The 15,000-nt window shown below is 54.3% G+C and overlaps 1 protein-coding gene across 1 annotated transcript in view; it reads right to left on the bottom strand.

The window, feature by feature from the left end:
- LOC308148646 (phosphatidylinositol 4,5-bisphosphate 3-kinase catalytic subunit alpha isoform) overlaps positions 1-15,000 on the bottom strand; it is a 26,438-nt gene that overhangs the window by 4,168 nt on the left and 7,270 nt on the right. Inside the window, exons 5-22 of the mRNA XM_080522143.1 lie at positions 13,515-13,724; positions 13,346-13,413; positions 12,359-12,487; positions 12,100-12,153; positions 11,625-11,734; positions 11,408-11,549; positions 10,059-10,144; positions 9,573-9,678; positions 6,748-6,900; positions 6,513-6,644; positions 4,504-4,628; positions 3,717-3,798; positions 3,467-3,631; positions 3,282-3,385; positions 3,052-3,151; positions 2,759-2,830; positions 2,582-2,688; positions 1,293-1,414 (exon numbers count right to left, since the gene is read on the bottom strand). Of these exons, the coding sequence (XP_080378269.1) occupies positions 1,293-1,414; positions 2,582-2,688; positions 2,759-2,830; positions 3,052-3,151; positions 3,282-3,385; positions 3,467-3,631; positions 3,717-3,798; positions 4,504-4,628; positions 6,513-6,644; positions 6,748-6,900; positions 9,573-9,678; positions 10,059-10,144; positions 11,408-11,549; positions 11,625-11,734; positions 12,100-12,153; positions 12,359-12,487; positions 13,346-13,413; positions 13,515-13,724 (2,067 nt within the window). The remainder of the gene's footprint in view (positions 1-1,292; positions 1,415-2,581; positions 2,689-2,758; positions 2,831-3,051; positions 3,152-3,281; positions 3,386-3,466; positions 3,632-3,716; positions 3,799-4,503; positions 4,629-6,512; positions 6,645-6,747; positions 6,901-9,572; positions 9,679-10,058; positions 10,145-11,407; positions 11,550-11,624; positions 11,735-12,099; positions 12,154-12,358; positions 12,488-13,345; positions 13,414-13,514; positions 13,725-15,000) is intronic.

Below are 15,000 nucleotides of genomic sequence, written 5' to 3'. Positions count from 1 at the left end.
TTAACCAGCCCATTAACTAGCCCATTAACCAGCCCATTAACCAGCCCATTAACCAGCTCGTTAACCAGCCCATTAACCAGCCCATAAACCAGCCCGTTAACCAGCCCATTAACCAGCTCGTTAACCAGCCCATTAACCAGCCCATAGACCAGCCCGTTTACCAGCCCGTTTACCAGCTCGTTAACCAGCCCATTAACCAGCCCATTAACCAGCCCGTTAACCAGCCCGTTAACCAGCCCATTAACCAGCCCATAAACCAGCCCGTTAACCAGCCCATTAACCAGCCCGTTAACCAGCTCGTTAACCAGCCCATTAACCAGCCCATTAACCAGCCCATTAACCAGCTCGTTAACCAGCCCATTAACCAGCCCATAAACCAGCCCGTTAACCAGCCCATTAACCAGCTCGTTAACCAGCCCATTAACCAGCCCATAAACCAGCCCGTTTACCAGCCCGTTTACCAGCTCGTTAACCAGCCCATTAACCAGCCCATTAACCAGCCCGTTAACCAGCCCGTTAACCAGCCCATTAACCAGCCCATAAACCAGCCCGTTAACCAGCCCATTAACCAGCCCGTTAACCAGCTCGTTAACCAGCCCATTAACCAGCCCATTAACCAGCCCGTTAACCAGCCCGTTAACCAGCCCGTTAACCAGCCCATTAACCAGCCCGTTAACCAGCCCGTTAACCAGCTCGTTAACCAGCCCATTAACCAGCCCATTAACCAGCCCGTTAACCAGCCCGTTAACCAGCCCATTAACCAGCCCATAAACCAGCCCGTTAACCAGCCCATTAACCAGCCCGTTAACCAGCCCGTTAACCAGCCCATTAACCAGCCCATTAACCAGCCCATTAACCAGCCCGTTAACCAGCCCGTTAACCAGCCCGTTAACCAGCCCATTAACCAGCCCGTTAACCAGCCCATTAACCAGCCCGTTAACCAGCCCGTTAACCAGCTCGTTAACCAGCCCATTAACCAGCCCATTAACCAGCCCGTTTACCAGCTCGTTAACCAGCCCATTAACCAGCCCATTAACCAGCACATTGACTACTCCAATAACAATAATAATAACAACAATAATAACAATAATAATAGTATTGTGACCATATGGACCCTATAGGAACCACGATGCTGAGACGTCTCCTGGCCCGGCGGGGGGGGGGGGACGGGTTCCACCCTGCTAGTCTATCACCCATTACCACACCAGCGCAGGACCCAGTCCGTCCACTGGGGGCAGTGTGGGCTCAGTGCCTTGCTCAAGGACAGGTGGGCGTGTGTGTGACTCGGTTACCGTCTCCGTTCTTGAAGATGATCTCATTGTTGGTAAAGAGCAGCTCAGACATGATGTCAGGGTTTTCCCAGTTCAGCCACAGGGGGCGCTTCGCTGAGGACATGATCCTGCACTCCTCCAGCCTGCTCACACACACACACACACACACACACACACACACACACACACACACACACACACACACACACACACACACACACACACACACACACACACACACACATAGACACTGTTCACCTCACACCAGACTCTTTAAGTCGAGACACTACCTGAGTCGAGACACTACCTGAGTCGAGACACTACCTGAGTCGAGACACTAACCGAGTTGTGATGCTACCTGAGTCGAGACACTACCTGAGTCGAGACACTAACCGAGTTGTGATGCTACCTGAGTCGAGACACTACCTGAGTCGAGACACTACCTGAGTCGAGACACTACCTGAGTCGAGACACTAACCGAGTTGTGATGCTACCTGAGTCGAGACACTACCTGAGTCGAGACACTACCTGAGTCGAGACACTACCTGAGTCGAGACACTACCTGAGTCGAGACACTACCTGAGTCGAGACACTCCCTGAGTCGAGACACTAACCGAGTTGTGATGCTACCTGAGTCGAGACACTACCTGAGTCGAGACACTACCTGAGTCGAGACACTCCCTGAGTCGAGACACTACCTGAGTCGAGACACTACCTGAGTCGAGACACTCCCTGAGTCGAGACACTACCTGAGTCGAGACACTACCTGAGTCGAGACACTAACCGAGTTGTGATGCTACCTGAGTCGAGACACTACCTGAGTCGAGACACTACCTGAGTCGAGACACTACCTGAGTCGAGACACTACCTGAGTCGAGACACTAACCGAGTTGTGATGCTACCTGAGTCGAGACACTACCTGAGTCGAGACACTCCCTGAGTCGAGACACTACCTGAGTCGAGACACTCCCTGAGTCGAGACACTAACCGAGTTGTGATGCTACCTGAGTCGAGACACTACCTGAGTCGAGACACTCCCTGAGTCGAGACACTACCTGAGTCGAGACACTACCTGAGTCGAGACACTACCTGAGTCGAGACACTACCTGAGTCGAGACACTAACCGAGTTGTGATGCTACCTGAGTCGAGACACTCCCTGAGTCGAGACACTACCTGAGTCGAGACACTACCTGAGTCGAGACACTACCTGAGTCGAGACACTAACCGAGTTGTGATGCTACCTGAGTCGAGACACTACCTGAGTCGAGACACTACCTGAGTCGAGACACTAACCGAGTTGTGATGCTACCTGAGGTTTCCCAGCTGATGGACGGGGTTCAGAGGAGAAACAAATCCTTGCAAAGCTTCCATGTAATCTGGACGGGACATGTGTTCAACCAGGAACTTCATCTGTGTCTGAGAAGCAGTGAGAGCATCAAGACACTGTCAACCAATCACAGAGCAGCGTTCTGTCACATTCACATACTTTCTGTGTTTCATCCTTCTTCTCCTGCTTTAACGTGTCGGTGAGGTTCACTAGTTTATCCATCGCCTCCACCTGCACACACACACACACACACACACACACACACACACACACACACACACACACACACACACACACACACACACACACACACACACACACACACACACACACACACACACACACACACACACACACACACACACACACACACACACACACACACACACACACACAGTTAGAGTCAGGTGGCAGCCTGTGAGCAGCACCAATCACAGGACCGCCTGGTTCACCTGGCGATTCAGGTGTTTCAGGTACATCCCACAGGCTCTGCAGAACGCCTCCAGCAGCAGGCCGAACCGGCGAGACACCGTTTTGTTGTGCATCTCCGACCTGTTGAGACAGGACAGGTGAGTGTGTGTGTGTGTGTGTGTGTGTGTGTGTGTGTGTGTGTGTGTGTGTGTGTGTGTGTGTGGTGTGTGTGTGTGTGTGTGTGTGTGTGTGTGTGTGTGTGTTCATGTACTTCAGGTGCCAGAAGAAGAAGTGTCCTATCCTCTGATTGGTCAGAGCTTTCTTGATAAGGAAACGAGCCAAAGGGTTGTCCAGGTACATCTCGTACTTCAACACCTGTAAACAAGGTGAACCTGCTGAACCAGAGCAGACCCAGAGCCAGTCCAGGTGAACAGGTGAACCAGGACCAGAGCTCACCTGGACCAGCTGCAGCAGGTACTGGGACAGCTTGTCGTCCGTCAGACCCTGGACGAGGCAGCGCAGCGCCAACTCTCGGACCATGGGGTCGGGGAAGTTACAGTCCAGCAGCTCCAGGGCCGACTCAGGTTCCATCAGGGGCCACTCCTTCAACAAGCAGTACATCTGGAAAGGACAGAAGAGGGACACCCTGGTCAGTGGAGCCCTCCTCAACCCCCCCCCCCCCCCCCCCAACTGGACTGTTCTGTACCTGCGACACTTCGTCTCTGGAGTTCCACTTCACTGAAAGAAGCAGCTTAGGAAGAGACTCCGGGATGTTCACGCAGTAATGTCTGCAAGGCATAGACCAGAAGAGACAGACAGGGACCAGCAGGGACCAGCAGAGACCAGCAGGGACCAACAGGAACCAGCAGGGACCAACAGGGACCAGCAGGGACCAGCAGGGACCAGCAGAGACCAGCAGGGACCAACAGGAACCAGCAGGGACCAACAGGGACCAGCAGGGACCAGCAGAGACCAGCAGGGACCAACAGGAACCAGCAGGGACCAACAGGAACCAGCAGGGACCAGAATAAGAAGCAGACTAAATCAGAGACAATTGAGACAGGTGTGGACAGTAACATCACATCTGGCTCCATATCAAGCTCCACCCCTTACCTGTGGGCTTACCATAAGCCCCACCTGGTATCTCTACATGAAGCTCTGCCACTCACCTGAGTCTCAGTTAAGCCCCTCCCCTCACCTGTGTCTCTGTTAAGCCCCTCCCCTCACCTGTGTTTCTGTTAAGCCCCTCCCCTCACCTGTGTCTCTGTTAAGCCCCTCCCCTCACCTGTGACTGCATTAAGCCCCTCCCCTCCCCTGGTTTATACATTAAGCCCCTCCCCTCACCTGTGTTTCTACGTTGAAGCCACCTCATGTGTGTCTCCACAGGAAACTCTGGCCCTCACGCGTGTCTGTACATTAAGTCCCGCCCCTCACCTGTGACTGCATTAAGCCCCTCCCCTCACCTGGTTTATACATTAAGCCCCACCCCTCACCTGTGTCTCCACAGGAAGTCCTTCTCCTGCTCCGAGAGCTCGTACAGAGGGTCTCTGGAGCAGAGGGAGCGGAGCTGCTCCACGTCTGCTGCTGAAACGCTGCTGTCACAGGCCAGACGGCTGCTCTGGGGGGGGAGGGGGGTGAGGGAGGGGGTGGAGGGAGGGGGTGGAGGGTGAGGGAGGGGGGGTGAGGGAGGGGGTGGAGGGTGAGGGAGGGGGTGGTGGGTGAGGGAGGGGGTGGAGGGTGAGGGAGGGGGTGGAGGGAGGGGGTGGAGGGTGAGGGAGGGGGTGGAGGGAGGGGGTGGAGGGAGAGGGAGGGGGTGGAGGGAGGGGGTGGTGGGTAAGGGAGGGGGTGGAGGGAGGGGGTGGAGGGTGAGGGAGGGGGTGGAGGGTGAGGGAGGGGGGGTGAGGGAGGGGGTGGAGGGTGAGGGAGGGGGTGGAGGGTGAGGGAGGGGGGTGAGGGAGGGGGTGGAGGGTGAGGGAGGGGGTGGAGGGAGGGGGTGGAGGGAGAGGGAGGGGGTGGAGGGTGAGGGAGGGGGTGGAGGGTGAGGGAGGGGGTGGAGGGTGAGGGAGGGGGTGGAGGGAGGGGGTGGAGGGTGAGGGAGGGGGTGGAGGGTAAGGGAGGGGGTGGAGGGTGAGGGAGGGGGTGGAGGGAGAGGGAGGGGGTGGAGGGTGAGGGAGGGGGTGGAGGGAGGGGGTGGAGGGTGAGGGAGGGGGTGGAGGGAGAGGGAGGGGGTGGAGGGTGAGGGAGGGGGTGGAGGGAGGGGGTGGAGGGTGAGGGAGGGGGTGGAGGGTGAGGGAGGGGGTGGAGGGAGGGGGTGGAGGGTGAGGGAGGGGGTGGAGGGTGAGGGAGGGGGTGGAGGGAGAGGGAGGGGGTGGAGGGTGAGGGCGGTAAGGATTAACATGGGAACCACTCAGGCTCCTCGATATGCAACATTTTGACGCAGTGATGATTCACTAGAGCTCAGTAGGGCTATATATATATATATATATATAAGAGGGTATACGTTACCAGGCCAGGGCAGTAGTTGTATATAAGAGGGTATACGCTACCAGGCCAGGGCAGTAGTTGTATATAAGAGGGTATACGCTACCAGGCCAGGGCAGTAGTTGTATATAAGAGGGTATACGTTACCAGGCCAGGGCAGTAGTTGTATATAAGAGGGTATACGCTACCAGGCCAGGGCAGTAGTTGTATATAAGAGGGTATACGCTACCAGGCCAGGGCAGTAGTTGTATATAAGAGGGTATACGCTACCAGGCCAGGGCAGTAGTTGTATATAAGAGGGTATACGCTACCAGGCCAGGGCAGTAGTTGTATATAAGAGGGTATACGTTACCAGGCCAGGGCAGTAGTTGTATATAAGAGGGTATACGCTACCAGGCCAGGGCAGTAGTTGTATATAAGAGGGTATACGCTACCAGGCCAGGGCAGTAGTTGTATATAAGAGGGTATACGTTACCAGGCCAGGGCAGTAGTTGTATATAAGAGGGTATACGCTACCAGGCCAGGGCAGTAGTTGTATATAAGAGGGTATACGCTACCAGGCCAGGGCAGTAGTTGTATATAAGAGGGTATACGCTACCAGGCCAGGGCAGTAGTTGTATATAAGAGGGTATACGTTACGGGTATACGTTACCAGGCCAGGGCAGTAGTTGTATATAAGAGGGTATACGCTACCAGGCCAGGGCAGTAGTTGTATATAAGAGGGTATACGCTACCAGGCCAGGGCAGTAGTTGTATATAAGAGGGTATACGTTACCAGGCCAGGGCAGTAGTTGTATATAAGAGGGTATACGTTACCAGGCCAGGGCAGTAGTTGTATATAAGAGGGTATACGCTACCAGGCCAGGGCAGTAGTTGTATATAAGAGGGTATACGCTACCAGGCCAGGGCAGTAGTTGTATATAAGAGGGTATACGCTACCAGGCCAGGGCAGTAGTTGTATATAAGAGGGTATACGCTACCAGGCCAGGGCAGTAGTTGTATATAAGAGGGTATACGCTACCAGGCCAGGGCAGTAGTTGTAGCCCAGCTCCCGGCTCAGGCTCCAGTTGTTGTGTTCTTCTATCTGCTGCTCATCTGGAAACACGACGGTCTGGTTGAACCAGGAGAACTCCAGCTCCACACAGGGGGTCTCCTGCAGACCACAACACCGGCAGGAGTCAGGAGTCGGGAGTCAGTACTCGGGAGTCGGGACTCGGGAGTCGGGACTCGGGAGTCAGTAGGACAGACAGTCAAACCTTGTTGGGATTTGAACCAGCGACTCCGATGGGGTTGAGCAGGTCTTCCAGGCCGTGAGGAACCGGCCACAGACTCAACGCCACTTTCCCTGAGACCAGAACGTCCTGGTAGTCAAACAGGTTGACGTTTCCCCAGGCCAGGGGGCAGTGCTCCTGAGAGACAGACAGGTAGCAGACAGACAGGTAGCAGATAGACAGGTAGCAGATCAACCGGTAGCAGTCAGACAGGTAGCAGACAGACAGGTAGCAGATCAACCAGTAGCAGACAGACAGGTGGTAGACCACCGCTAGCAGATAGACAGGTGAGTGGACAGACGGGTAGCAGATAGACAGGTAGCAGATGGACAGGTAGCAGATCAACCGGTAGCAGACAGACAGGTAGCAGACAGACAGGTAGCAGATCAACCAGCAGCAGACAGACAGGTAGCAGACCAACCACTAGCAGATAGACAGGTGAGTGGACAGACGGGTAGCAGATAGACAGGTAGCAGACAGACAGGTAGCAGATAGACAGGTAGCAGACCAACCGCTAGCAGATAGACAGGTGAGTGGACAGGCGGGTAGCAGATAGACAGGTAGCAGACAGACAGGTAGCAGACAGACAGGTGGCAGACCAACCGCTAGCAGATAGACAGGTGAGTGGACAGACGGGTAGCAGATCAACCAGTAGCAGACAGACAGGTAGCAGACAGACAGGTAGCAGATGGACAGGTAGCAGATCAACCGGTAGCAGATGGACAGGTGAGTGGACAGACGGGTAGCAGATAGACAGGTAGCAGACAGACAGGTAGCAGATAGACAGGTAGCAGACCAACCGCTAGCAGATAGACAGGTGAGTGGACAGGCGGGTAGCAGATAGACAGGTAGCAGACGGACAGGTAGCAGACAGACAGGTAGCAGATAGACAGGTGAGTGGACAGACGGGTAGCAGATAGACAGGTAGCAGACGGACAGGTAGCAGATAGACAGGTAGCAGACAGACAGGTAGCAGACAGACAGGTAGCAGATAGACAGGTGAGTGGACAGACGGGTAGCAGATAGACAGGTAGCAGACGGACAGGTAGCAGACAGACAGGTAGCAGATAGACAGGTAGCAGACAGACAGGTAGCAGACAGACAGGTAGCAGATAGACAGGTAGCAGATCAACCGGTAGCAGATGGACAGGTGAGTGGACAGACGGGTAGCAGATAGACAGGTAGCAGACAGACAGGTAGCAGACAGACAGGTAGCAGATGGACAGGTAGCAGACGGACAGGTAGCAGACAGACAGGTAGCAGATAGACAGGTAGCAGACAGACAGGTAGCAGACAGACAGGTAGCAGATAGACAGGTAGCAGACCAACCGCTAGCAGATAGACAGGTGAGTGGACAGACGGGTAGCAGATAGACAGGTAGCAGACAGACAGGTAACAGACAGACAGGTAGCAGATGGACAGGTAGCAGACGGACAGGTAGCAGACAGACAGGTAGCAGACAGACAGGTAGCAGATAGACAGGTAGCAGATCAACCGGTAGCAGATGGACAGGTAGCAGACGGACAGGTAGCAGACAGACAGGTAGCAGACAGACAGGTAGCAGATAGACAGGTAGCAGACCAACCGCTAGCAGATAGACAGGTGAGTGGACAGACGGGTAGCAGATAGACAGGTAGCAGATCAACCGGTAGCAGTCAGACAGGTAGCAGACAGACAGGTAGCAGATCAACCAGTAGCAGACAGACAGGTAGTAGACCACCGCTAGCAGATAGACAGGTGAGTGGACAGACGGGTAGCAGATAGACAGGTAGCAGATGGACAGGTAGCAGATCAACCGGTAGCAGACAGACAGGTAGCAGACAGACAGGTAGCAGACCAACCACTAGCAGATAGACAGGTGAGTGGACAGACGGGTAGCAGATAGACAGGTAGCAGATGGACAGGTAGCAGATCAACCGGTAGCAGACAGACAGGTAGCAGACAGACAGGTAGCAGATAGACAGGTAGCAGACCAACCGCTAGCAGATAGACAGGTGAGTGGACAGACGGGTAGCAGATCAACCAGTAGCAGACAGACAGGTAGCAGACAGACAGGTAGCAGATGGACAGGTAGCAGATCAACCGGTAGCAGATGGACAGGTGAGTGGACAGACGGGTAGCAGATAGACAGGTAGCAGACAGACAGGTAGCAGATAGACAGGTAGCAGACAGACAGGTAGCAGACAGACAGGTAGCAGATAGACAGGTAGCAGACCAACCGGTAGCAGATGGACAGGTAGCAGACAGACAGGTAGCAGGCCAACCACTAGCAGATAGACAGGTGAGTGGACCAAACGCTAGCAGATAGACAGGTGAGTGGACAGACGGGTAGCAGACAGACAGGTAGCAGACCAACCGCTAGCAGATAGACAGGTGAGTGGACAGACGGGTAGCAGATAGACAGGTAGCAGACAGACAGGTGAGTGGACAGACGGGTAGCAGATAGACAGGTAGCAGATGGACAGGTAGCAGACAGACAGGTAGCAGACCAACCGCTAGCAGACAGACAGGTAGCAGATCAACCAGTAGCAGACAGACAGGTAGCAGACCAACCGCTAGCAGATAGACAGGTGAGTGGACAGACGGGGAGCAGATAGACAGGTAGCAGACCAACCGCTAGCAGATAGACAGGTGAGTGGACAGACGGGGAGCAGATAGACAGGTAGCAGACCAACCGCTAGCAGACAGACAGGTAGCAGACAGACAGGTGAGTGGACAGACGGGGAGCAGATAGACAGGTAGCAGACAGACAGGTAGCAGACAGACAGGTAGCAGACAGACAGGTAGCAGACAGACACGTTCATCAGTACCTCCTTGGCTCCTTTCCTTCCCTTCACAGAGCAGATCGACAGGCAGAGTCTCGCTGAACGAGGGAGGTCAGCCAGGTAGATGTCATAGGTGAGCCACTCATTCCACCTGCAGACAGACAGGTGAGCAGACAGACAGGTGAGCAGACAGACGGGCGAGCAGACAGATGGGCGAGCAGACAGACAGGTGAGCAGACAGACAGGCGAGCAGACAGACAGGTGAGCAGACAGACATGGGAGCAGACAGACAGGTGAGCAGACAGACATGTGAGCAGACAGACAGGTGAGCAGACAGACATGTGAGCAGACAGACAGGCGAGCAGACAGACAGGCGAGCAGACAGACAGATGCAGACAGACAGGACTTGTTCAGTCCAACATGGAAAACTGGACCAGATCAAGTGTGTGTGTGTGTGTGTGTGTGTGTGTGTGTGTGTGTGTGTGTGTGTGTGTGTGTGTGTGTGTGTGTGTGTGTGTGTGTGTGTGTTACCGGGGGTTGGAGCAGGGAACCCGTTGGGTGTGAACATTGTCACACAGCGGTTCTCCGCCATGATAGATTCCTGTCCTCACGTAGATCTGAAGACAATCAGAAGAAAAGTCTGTCTATAAACTGTCCTCTAGCTGTCTCTAGACTGTCTTTTCATTGTCTATAAACTGTCCTCTAGCTGTCTCTAGACTGTCTTTTCATTGTCTATAAACTGTCCTCTAGCTGTCTCTAGACTGTCTTTTCATTGTCTATAAACTGTCCTCTAGCTGTCTCTAGACTGTCCTTTCATTGTCTATAAACTGTCCTCTAACTGTCTCTAGACTGTCCTTTCATTGTCTATAAACTGTCCTCTAACTGTCTCTAGACTGTCCTTTCATTGTCTATAAACTGTCCTCTCACTGTCTCTAGACTGTCCTTTCATTGTCTATAAACTGTCCTCTCACTGTCCTCACATTGTTCTGAGCTTGGTTGTCTCCATACAGTCCTACAGACCACCTGCACCAGTGTCCAGACAGCTTAACAGACAGTCCTACAGACCGCCCTACAGTCTGCCCCTGGCAGTCTACAGACAGCCCTACAGTCCGCCCCGGTGGTCTACAGACAGTCCTACAGTCTGCCCCTGGCAGTCTACAGACAGCCCTACAGTCCGCCCCGGTGGTCTACAGACAGCCCTACAGTCCGCCCCGGTGGTCTACAGACAATCCTACAGTCTGCCCCTGGCAGTCTACAGACAGCCCTACAGTCTGCCCCTGGCAGTCTACAGACAGCCCTACAGTCTGCCCCTGGCAGTCTACAGACAGCCCTACAGTCCGCCCCGGTGGTCTACAGACAGTCCTACAGTCTGCCCCTGGCAGTCTACAGGCAGCCCTACAGTCCGCCCCGGTGGTCTACAGACAGTCCTACAGTCCGCCCTGGTGGTCTACAGACAGTCCTACAGTCTGCCCCTGGCAGTCTACAGACAGCCCTACAGTCCGCCCCAGTGGTCTACAGACAGTCCTACAGTCTGCCCCTGGCAGTCTACAGACAGCCCTACAGTCCGCCCCGGTGGTCTACAGACAGCCCTACAGTCCGCCCCGGTGGTCTACAGACAATCCTACAGTCTGCCCCTGGCAGTCTACAGACAGCCCTACAGTCTGCCCCTGGCAGTCTACAGACAGCCCTACAGTCCGCCCCGGTGGTCTACAGACAGTCCTACAGTCTGCCCCTGGCAGTCTACAGACAGCCCTACAGTCTGCCCCTGGCCGTCTACAGACAGCCCTACAGTCCGCCCCGGTGGTCTACAGACAGTCCTACAGTCTGCCCCCGGGTCTACAGACAGCCCTACAGTCCGCCCCGGTGGTCTACAGACCCACCTTGTCGATGTCCCGGATGTTGACGTTGACGTAGGTGGCACACAGCAGGCGGACCCTCAGCAGAGTGTTGAACGCCCACAGTGAGCAAGGAGGACCCCCGTCAGCTGCTCCGGGACACGGGGACGGCTGGGGGGTCCTCCGGCTGAAACAGTCTGTGGTTACTGCAGGACCAGGGCCAGTGAAGGACCAGGGCCAGTGCTGCAGTACACCCACTCACCTGTAGGAGGGCGTGACGAACCCCGAGGCAGGAAGCTGAGAGAACAGACTGTCTCTGGAAACCAGCATCAGGTGAGGAAGACGACCCACCGTGATGCACGACCGGATGTACTGGGCACAAGGTGGAGGCATCAGGCAGGTGGAGGCATCAGACAGGTAGAGGCATCAGGCAGGTGGATGCATGCAGGTGGAGACATTAGACAGGTGGAGGCATCAGACAGGTCGATGCAGGCAGGTGGAGACAGACAGGTGGAGGCATCAGACAGGTGGAGACATCAGACAGGTAGATGCAGGCAGGTGGAGACAGACAGGTGGAGGCAGGCAGGTGGAGGCATCAGGCAGGTGGAGGCATCAGACAGGTGGAGGCAGACAGGTGGAGGCAGGTAGATGGAGGCATCGGACAGGTGGAGGCAGACAGGTGGAGGCAGGCAGGTGGAGGTTTGACCACCTTGTGTCTCAAGCAGGAAAGTTGTTACCTTGTACTGACTGAGAGGAAACTTCTCCAACAGGTATTCATCACATCCACACACCTGAGAGAGAGAGAGAGAGAAAGAGAGAGAGAGAGAGAGAGAGAGAGAGAGAGAGAGAATGAGAGAATGAGAGAGAGAGACAGAGAATGAGAGAATGAGAGAGCGAGGCAGACAGACAGACAGGCAGACAGGCAGACAGACAGACAGACAGAGACACAGACAGACAGAGAGACAGACAGACAGACAGACAGACAGACAGACAGACCTTCAGGATGTACTGCCCCTGGTACTCCTGCACACACAGGTGCAGTTGTTGAGGTGAAAGATGCATTGATCGGCTTTTCTTCCTGATGGACTCGGCGATCAGCTGCTCTGGTAAACTGTCGTGACTCACCTGAGACAAGAACACCTGATCAATACCTGGACACAGACTAGATACCAGTGGTTCACAGACTGTTTCACCAGACTGGTTCACAGACTGTTTCACCAGACTGGATCAGAGACTGTTTCACCAGACTGGTTCACAGACTGTTTCACCAGACTGGATCAGAGACTGTTTCACCAGACTGGTTCACAGACTGTTTCACCAGACTGGATCAGAGACTGTTTCACCAGACTGGTTCAGAGACTGTTTCACCAGACTGGTTCAGAGACTGTTTCACCAGACTGGTTCAGAGACTGTTTCACCAGACTGGATCAGAGACTGTTTCACCAGACTGGTTCACAGACTGTTTCACCAGACTGGATCAGAGACTGTTTCACCAGACTGGTTCAGAGACTGTTTCACCAGACTGGTTCACAGACTGTTTCACCAGACTGGTTCACAGACTGTTTCACCAGACTGGTTCAGAGACTGTTTCACCAGACTGGATCAGAGACTGTTTCACCAGACTGGTTCACAGACTGTTTCACCAGACTGGATCAGAGACTGTTTCACCAGACTGGTTCAGAGACTGTTTCACCAGACTGGTTCAGAGACTGTTTCACCAGACTGGATCAGAGACTGTTTCACCAGACTGGATCAGAGACTGTTTCACCAGACTGGATCAGAGACTGTTTCACCAGACTGGATCAGAGACTGTTTCACCAGACACATTACAAGGAACAATAGAGACATTGGAGACATTGAAGAAATTAGAAGAGAAAATCTAGACATTGACATTAGATTAGACAATAGCTATAATAGAAACAATAGAGACATTTGAGACATTTGACACAATAGACATGTTAGAGTCTGGTGGTCCTTCATTACCTTCAGAGTGTATTTCTGTTTGGAGTTTGACGGAGACACAATCACCCAGATCGTCACAATAAGCCGTCCTGCAGACAGACGGGTACAGTGAGACAGCTACAGTGAAAAACACAGACAGACAGACAGGCAGGCAGAGAGACAGGCAGGCCGAGAGAGGTAGATGCCTTACCTTTGTCAAGCTTGCTGTAAATGTGCTGGGGCAGTTGGGGGCAGGACTCCACATTGGGGGGGTAAACGTAGAGGGCCTGGCTGTGGGCTCCGCCCCCCTCCCTCTCCTCCATAGCCTCTCTGCACACGCTCAGTATGGAGCGCCGGAAGTCCTGCACCTCCGGGTCCTTCATCATCTCGAACTCACAAACCGGCATCCCAATGGCGAAGCCTGCGTCCGGCAACACACACCAACATGTTTTTATCACTTTGCAGGACAGGTCTTAAGCTTATCACTCTCTGGTTCAGGTCGGTCAGTCTGACCAATCAGGACGGTCAGGCTGACCGATCAGGATGGTCAGTCTGACCAATAAGGAGGGTCGGTCTTACTGTTCAGGAGGGTCAGTCTTACTGTTCAGGACGGTCAGTCTGACCGATCAGGAGGGTCAGTCTGACCAATAAGGACGGTCAGGCTGACCAATCAGGACGGTCAGTCTGACCAATCAGGACGGTCAGGCTGACCAATCAGGACGGTCAGGCTGACCGATCAGGAGGGTCAGTCTGACCAATCAGGACGGTCAGGCTGACCGATCAGGACGGTCAGTCTGACCAATAAGGAGGGTCGGTCTTACTGTTCAGGAGGGTCAGTCTTACTGTTCAGGACGGTCAGTCTGACCGATCAGGAGGGTCAGTCTGACCAATAAGGACGGTCAGTCTGACCAATAAGGACGGTCAGTCTGACCGATCAGGAGGGTCAGTCTGACCAATCAGGACGGTCAGTCTGACTAATCAGGAGGGTCAGTCTGACCGATCAGGACGGTCAGTCTGACCGATCAGGACGGTCAGTCTGACCAATAAGGAGGGTCGGTCTTACTGTTCAGGAGGGTCAGTCTTACTGTTCAGGACGGTCAGTCTGACCGATCAGGAGGGTCAGTCTGACCAATAAGGACGGTCAGTCTGACTAATCAGGACGGTCAGTCTGACCGATCAAGACGGTCAGTCTGACCGATCAGGAGGGTCGGTCTGACCAATAAGGACGGTCAGTCTGACCAATCAGGACGGTCAGTCTGACTAATCAGGATGGTCAGTCTGACCGATCAGGACGGTCAGTCTGACCAATCAGGACGGTCAGTCTGACCGATCAGGAGGGTCGGTCTTACTGTTCCGGAGGGTCGGTCTTACTGTTCAGGACGGTCAGTCTGACCGATCAGGAGGGTCAGTCTGACCAATAAGGACGGTCAGGCTGACCAATAAGGACGGTCAGTCTGACTAATCAGGACGGTCAGTCTGACCGATCAAGACGGTCAGTCTGACCGATCAGGAGGGTCGGTCTGACCAATAAGGACGGTCAGTCTGACCAATCAGGACGGTCAGTCTGACTAATCAGGATGGTCAGTCTGACCGATCAGGACGGTCAGTCTGACCAATCAGGACGGTCAGTCTGACCGATCAGGAGGGTCGGTCTTACTGTTCCGGAGGGTCGGTCTTACTGTTCAGGACGGTCAGTC

Source organism: Blennius ocellaris (assembly GCF_963422515.1).
Source record: "Blennius ocellaris genome assembly, contig: SCAFFOLD_58, whole genome shotgun sequence".
Taxonomy (NCBI): Eukaryota; Metazoa; Chordata; class Actinopteri; order Blenniiformes; family Blenniidae; genus Blennius; species Blennius ocellaris.
Note: the sequence above shows the minus strand (reverse complement) of the source record. Positions and strands in the feature narration are given on the sequence as shown.